The 7500-nt window shown below is 50.7% G+C and overlaps 1 protein-coding gene across 1 annotated transcript in view; it reads left to right on the top strand.

Moving 5' to 3' along the window:
* The window catches only part of htr2aa (5-hydroxytryptamine (serotonin) receptor 2A, genome duplicate a), a 22879-nt gene that overhangs the window by 547 nt on the left and 14832 nt on the right, over positions 1 to 7500 (top strand). The window contains 2 exon segments of the mRNA XM_034573307.1: positions 1 to 189; positions 191 to 236. The exon segment at positions 1 to 189 is cut by the window's left edge and continues 54 nt beyond it. Coding sequence (XP_034429198.1) covers positions 1 to 189; positions 191 to 236 — 235 coding nt within the window.

Below are 7500 nucleotides of genomic sequence, written 5' to 3'. Positions count from 1 at the left end.
ATTTATGGGTCTCAGTGTCCGCCCCGAGTGATGGCGGGGGAGAAGAACTGGGCAGCGCTGCTGATCTTGATGGTCATCGCCGTCACGGTCATGGGAAACATCCTGGTGATCCTGGCCGTCTCCCTGGAGAAGAAGCTGCAGAACGCCACAAACTATTTCTTGATGTCACTGGCAGTCGCTGACATGCTCCCTGGGCATCCTGGTCATGCCGGTTTCCATGGTGACCATTCTGTACGGTAAGCACTGAGTGACACTGATTTCGTTGAGCTGACATGTGCGTGTTGTTGACTGGATCAGTTCTTTTCCTCCCAGAGTGAAGTGGATTGTTTCTTGACAAACACACTGCATCTGTCTGCATGTAAAAATATAAAATTATTATAATCACAGTTTCCATCTGCCGGCTTCTGGTCACGTCAGGACAGGTTTGAATCTCGTAGAGCAGCAGTGGACCGAGGAGGAAGTGATCCAACCTTTGCAGAGATGAATGAATGAATGAGTGGATGGATGAGAGGAGCCTGCAGGACAATGTGGCTGCATCAGTGCAACATTTGCAGCTTTGATATGAAAATAAGACAAATAGAAAAAGCCTGAAAATCACCTGCATTATAGCGCATGGCCAGTAGGAGGCTCTGGGGAATCTGTTGGGAACCCCACCCAACACGGATTAAATGATTGGTTGACGTACGTGACTGTCATGTTTTGGGTTTTGGGGGCGGAGCTTTGACGGGAGGGGGTGGGAAGCTTCTGTGGGATTTAAACCAAACATTCCTACGAAAAAGGAAGAAATCTGACTTCGAGCAACTTATCTAATTTTTGTTCTTTTCTCTGATTATTAGTCAGAATGCATGTAGTTGTTTCTGCCTAATGACAAGATGTTGTCAAAAAAGAGTAAATTCATTATTCACAAAGGATTCGTCCACTTCGAGAAAACAGTTTGTTAAACTACATCAAATCACAACACACACAAACATCAGTCCCTTAAATATCTCTCATCGTTTTCATAAAGAATCATAAATTATTATCAGATGATTACTGGAAGCTTCACTCTGAACCAGTCGAGTCAGTGTTCATCCTCAGGAGAGCGTGAATGTCTGGGTGTGATTTCATGGTAATCCATCAAATGGTAGTTGAGATATTTCTGGAGTGACCAGCTGACGTCAACGTCCCCGGAGACGAGTGTGGTGATGTTGGTGCAGCGTGGTGTTGGTGCAGCGTGGTGATGGTGCAGCGTGGTGTTGGTGCAGCGTGGTGATGGTGCAGCGTGGTGATGGTGCAGCGTGGTGTTGGTGCAGCGTGGTGTTGGTGCAGCGTGGTGTTGGTGCAGCGTGGTGTTGGTTGCAGCGTGGTGATGGTGCAGCGTGGTGTTGGTGCAGCGTGTGTTGGTTGCATGCGTGGTGTTGTGCAGCGTGGTGATGGTGCAGCGTGGTGTTGGTGCAGCGTGGTGTTGGTGCAGCGTGGTGATGGTGCAGCGTGGTGTTGGTGCAGCGTGGTGATGGTGCAGCGTGGTGATGGTGCAGCGTGGTGTTGGTGCAGCGTGGTGATGGTGCAGCGTGGTGATGGTGCAGCGTGGTGTTGGTGCAGCGTGGTGATGGTGCAGCGTGGTGATGGTGCAGCGTGGTGATGGTGCAGCGTGGTGATGGTGCAGCGTGGTGTTGGTGCAGCGTGGTGATGGTTGCAGCGTGGTGTTGGTGCAGCGTGGTGTTGGTGCAGCGTGGTGATGGTGCAGCGTGGTGATGGTGCAGCGTGGTGATGGTGCAGCGTGGTGATGGTGCAGCGTGGTGTTGGTGCAGCGTGGTGATGGTGCAGCGTGGTGTTGGTGCAGCGTGGTGATGGTGCAGCGTGGTGATGTGCAGCGTGGTGTTGGTGCAGCGTGGTGATGGTGCAGCGTGGTGATGGTGCAGCGTGGTGTTGGTGCAGCGTGGTGATGGTGCTGCGTGGTGATGTGCAGCGTGGTGATGGTGCAGCGTGGTGATGGTGCAGCGTGGTGATGGTGCAGCGTGGTGATGGTGCAGCGTGGTGATGGTGCAGCATGGTGATGGTGCAACGTGTGTTGGTGCAGCGTGGTGATGGTGCAGCGTGGTGATGGTGCAACGTGGTGATGGTGCAGCGTGGTGTTGGTGCAGCGTGGTGATGGTGCAGCGTGGTGTTGGTGCAGCGTGGTGATGGTGCAGCGTGGTGTTGGTGCAGCGTGGTGTTGGTGCAGCGTGGTGATGGTGCAGCGTGGTGATGGTGCAGCGTGGTGATGGTGCAGCGTGGTGTTGGTGCAGCGTGGTGATGGTGCAGCGTGATGATGGTGCAGCGTGGTGATGGTGCAGCGTGGTGATGGTGCAGCGTGGTGATGGTGCAGCGTGATGATGGTGCAGCGTGGTGATGGTGCAGCGTGGTGATGGTGCAGCGTGGTGATGGTGCAGCGTGGTGTTGGTGCAGCGTGGTGTTGGTGCAGCGTGGTGATGGTGCAGCGTGGTGTTGGTGCAGCGTGGTGTTGGTGCAGCGTGGTGATGGTGCAGCGTGGTGATGATGGTGCAGCGTGGTGATGGTGCAGCGTGATGATGATGGTGCAGCATGGTGATGATGGTGCAGCATGGTGATGATGGTGCAGCGTGGTGATGGTGCAGCGTGGTGATGATGGTGCAGCGTGGTGATGATGGTGCAGCGTGGTGATGATGGTGCAGCGTGGTGATGGTGCAGCGTGGTGATGATGGTGCAGCGTGGTGTTGGTGCAGCGTGGTGATGGTGCAGCGTGGTGTTGGTGCAGCGTGGTGATGGTGCAGCGTGGTGATGGTGCATGATAAAGTAAAAGTCCGATTGTAACTCATGAGGTTTCAGATGTTTAAGCTTCTGATCAGTCGATGAGCAGAACAAAGTTTCATCACGTTTCTGATAAAGTTTCAGATTCAGTTTTCACATCTCAAAGTGCTGACCTGTCTAACAACCTGTAAAACACATCTGTTCTCTTTCACTGCAACGTGCCGTCCATCTCTTCGGGGGAAACTTAACAGACTCTGAATTTCTTCAGCGGAAAAATGTCCCAAAGAAGCCGGAGCCATCTGTGACAATCGTGCTCAGACACGAGCCCTCGACGGCTCAGTCAACTGTCCTGGGTGCAGACTCTAGTCAAGTGAAACTCTAAAGTTAGTCAAGCTCTTTAAAGCGAGGAGAGCAGCGTCAGGAGGATTGTGGAGGTGAGACAGCGCATCACTCCGTCAAGGTTCTTCTGACAGCTCGTCTCATGGGGACAACAGGAGGGACGAGCAGACATGATCCGAAACCACAGCAGGGACAATATTTACCTTCTGTGTTTTAATGCGGGACAGACACAGCGTCCACTCAGCCTGAGTTAATCCCAAATTTCCCAAGACACCTGGAACGTTGCTTTGAGCCAAACAGATTAGTGGAGTCGAGCAGGTTCTGTCCATCGTGTCCACAGGACCAAGACGTCAGCTGTTACCCTGACCCTGTCATCAGAGCGACCTGCAGCCGCTCGTCCATCACACTGACATCATCACCTCTCACATCAACCCTGGGAAACGTTCTACCTCCAAACAGCTTCAGTGAGGTTCACTGATCTCACTGGTTCCAGCAGCAGATCGACCAGGTCCACAAGACAAACAGGAAGTAATAAAAGAGACAAGAAGTGGAAAATGAAAAACATTCATTCAAAATTCATCATCATCACCTTCATCACCATCCTCTTTACCATCCTCTTCATCCTCATCACCATCACCATCACCATCAACATCTTCATCCTCATCCTCATCCTCATCCTCATCCTCATCCTCATCCTCATCACCATCACCATCACCTTCATCCTCTTCATCCTCATCACCATCACCATCACCATCAACATCCTCATCATCATCATCATCCTCATCCTCATCCTCATCCTCATCCTCATCACCTTCATCACCATCTTCATCCTCATCACCATCACCATCACCATCACCATCACCATCAACATCTTCATCCTCATCCTCATCCTCATCCTCATCCTCATCCTCATCCTCATCCTCATCACCTTCATCACCATCTTCATCCTCATCACCATCCTCTTCATCCTCATCACCATCACCATCTTAATCCTCCTCCTCCTCCTCCTCCTCCTCCTCCTCCTCCTCCTCCTCTTCATCCCCTGCCCTCTCACACTGACACAGTGCTGTGTTTGCTGTGAGTCAGTAATTGAATCTTAATCTTCACGGCTGTGTAACAACATGAGAATATAATCACAGTGTGTGTGTGTTTGGCGTCGTCGCAGCTAATGAGTCTTTTGTCTTCTCATTAAAGACGAGGAAGGTGAATAATAAACTCTCTCATTCGTTCTCTCTTCTCTCTCACTCGTTCTCTCTTCTCTCTCACTCGTTCTCTCTTCTCTCTCACTCGTTCTCTCTTCTCTCTCACTCGTTCTCTCTTCTCTCTCACTCGTTCTCTCTTCTCTCTCACTCGTTTATCTCCCTCGTTCTCAAGCAAATGAATTTTCTTCTTGGGGTTTGAATCTTGCGTGAGAAGCGACTCGTGACATTTAGGACAGAGTGAGAAACTCAAAGACCAGTCGGTAAAGGGTGTGTGTGTGTGTGTGTGTGTGTGTGTGTGTGTGTGTGTGTGTGTGTGTGTGTGTGTGTGTGTGTGTGTGTGTGTGTGTGACTGACAGATAAAATGAGAAAACGAGGCGAGCAGAGGGAACATGCAGCTTCCTGCACCATCATCACCACGCTGCACCATCATCACCACGCTGCACCATCATCACCACGCTGCACCATCACCACGCTGCACCATCATCACGCTGCACCATCATCACCACGCTGCACCATCATCACCACGCTGCACCATCATCACGCTGCACCATCATCACCACGCTGCACCATCACCACGCTGCACCATCATCACCATGCTGCACCATCATCACCATGCTGCACCATCATCATCACGCTGCACCATCACCACGCTGCACCATCATCACCACGCTGCACCATCATCACCATGCTGCACCATCATCACGCTGCACCATCATCACGCTGCACCATCACCACGCTGCACCATCATCACGCTGCACCATCATCACGCTGCACCATCACCACGCTGCACCATCATCACCACGCTGCACCATCACCACGCTGCACCATCACCACGCTGCACCATCACCACGCTGCACCATCATCACCATGCTGCACCATCATCACCATGCTGCACCATCATCACCACGCTGCACCATCATCACGCTGCACCATCACCACGCTGCACCATCATCACGCTGCACCATCATCACGCTGCACCATCACCACGCTGCACCATCATCACCACGCTGCACCATCACCACGCTGCACCATCACCACGCTGCACCATCACCACGCTGCACCATCACCACCATGCTGCACCATCACCACGCTGCACCAACACCATGCTGCACCATCATCACCACGCTGCACCATCACCACGCTGCACCATCACCACGCTGCACCATCACCACGCTGCACCAACACCACGCTGCACCATCACCACGCTGCCACCATCACCACGCTGCACCATCACCACGCTGCACCAACACCATGCTGCACCATCATCACCACGCTGCACCATCACCACGCTGCACCATCATCACCACGCTGCACCATCACCACGCTGCACTATCATCACCATGCTGCACCATCATCACCACGCTGCACCATCACCACGCTGCACCATCACCACGCTGCACCATCATCACCATGCTGCACCATCACCACGCTGCACCATCATCACCACGCATCTTCACTCTCAAACTGAAGCTTCAAGGTTTCTGTTGCTCGGTGATTCAACATCTGGAGGTGAAGCCTCTCAGCCGCTGGTCCTTCAAGGACCTGAGGGAACAGGTCCTTGAAGGACCTGAGGGAACAGGTCCTTCAAGGACCAGAGGGAACAGCTCGGCCCCGTTCACTGCAAATATCTTTACATCATGTTGATGTTTAGGGTTTTCTTTTTGATGCTGCTTTACTCTCTTTCTCTTTCTGTCTTTCTTCTGTCTTTGAGCTTCTGTCTTTCTGTCTTTCTGTCTTTCTGTCTTTCTGTCTTTCTGTCTTTCTTTCTGTCTGTCTTTCTTTGAGCTTCTGTCTTTCCTCTGTGTCACCCTAAAGACCTTTATCCCACCATCCGTCCACTCTCTCGCTCCTGCTGTCCATTTCCTCTCGGAGGGTTTTACAAATGAAAGAGCAGAAAACACTTGTGTTTCAAAGCCGTCGGGTTTTGTCGTCTTTCTGTGGACGTGTCGTCTTTCTGTGGACGTGTCGTCTTTCTGTGGACGTGTCGTCTTTCTGTGGACGGCAGCTGTGCAGCAGGAGATTTACTGAAAGATTTGTCTTTGTTTCTTCTGAGGATTCCTGTGTGATTTCCTCTCAGACTGAATCCACAGCTCCTGCAGCGCTCGCCTCCTCGGCTTCGTCTGTTTAGTCAAAAACAAATATTGTCCTCTGAAAGAACCAGGGGTCCTGCTGTTTATTCAGATCTGCTCTTTCTTGAGACTTTCTAATCTACTTTCTGCTTTTGGCCAAATGGACATTACTGCACCTGCAATAACAATAGGCTGATTTTGATCAATGTATAGATTTATTGATCGTAGAGTGTTTCTCTCTTTGAGCTGCACAACACAGAGTCGGTCACCTCAGTGACAAACATATAATTTGACACTAACGACAAAAACAACAGACAAAAGGTTTTAAAATCCTCAGAGCAGCTGTGACATGTGTTTATAATAATAATATTTTATTTATCTTATGCATTGTAACACTTTTACTTGTAGTCTATTACATTTGACAGCTGTAGTTACTAGTTACTCTAAAGATAAATGTTTTACATCACGATATATATGTAAATGTATGTTTTCCAATTTCGAGTCAAAGCAGCTGATAATGTGGTTTACCTACCAGTAGTAAATTCTCTGCTGGTGTCATCACCAGGGGAACAGTTACAGGAGCCAGTTCTTCCTTCCTCTGGGCCCACCCCCCCCCCCCCCACCCCCCCCCCCTGATTCTGTGTTATTTCAGTCACTATGATTTCCATCATCTAATGTTTTACCAGTAAAGTGAGTGATTCATGATTCATCATGAGACAGATGGAGAGGGAGCAGGAGTCGTTGCAGCCGAGCTGTTCGGACTCTCACCTCCTGAAATACAAATCACAAACTCCTGAGGAGCAGCTGGGATCTGCACTACAAGTGTGTCGGTGTGTGGCCGGTGTGAGGAAGTGGGGAATCCCCGACTTCACGGGACTGTTGAGAACGCGGAGCAGAAATATTCACTCGTGAGTTTGTTCTTGTGCTCCGGTTTCGGCACGGGATGAATTCTGAGACTAAATCAATGTCGTAAATGAGGCTCGATATTCAGCCCAACTATCCTCCAACTCGCCTCCTGGTGGTGATGAGGACGTGAGTTTCTCCAAAGTGGAAGTTTCCAGCGTTTGCTCTTGTCTGTTGTGCTCAGATGCATGAGAGGTTTGTTATTTCCTTTTTGTTCAACCAAACAAAAGCAGCATCAG

This window comes from Hippoglossus hippoglossus, chromosome 21 (assembly GCF_009819705.1).
Source record: "Hippoglossus hippoglossus isolate fHipHip1 chromosome 21, fHipHip1.pri, whole genome shotgun sequence".
In the NCBI taxonomy this organism is placed as follows: domain Eukaryota; kingdom Metazoa; phylum Chordata; class Actinopteri; order Pleuronectiformes; family Pleuronectidae; genus Hippoglossus; species Hippoglossus hippoglossus.
The sequence above is the reverse complement of the archived record's forward strand: the minus strand, read 5'-3'. Positions and strand labels throughout refer to the sequence as shown.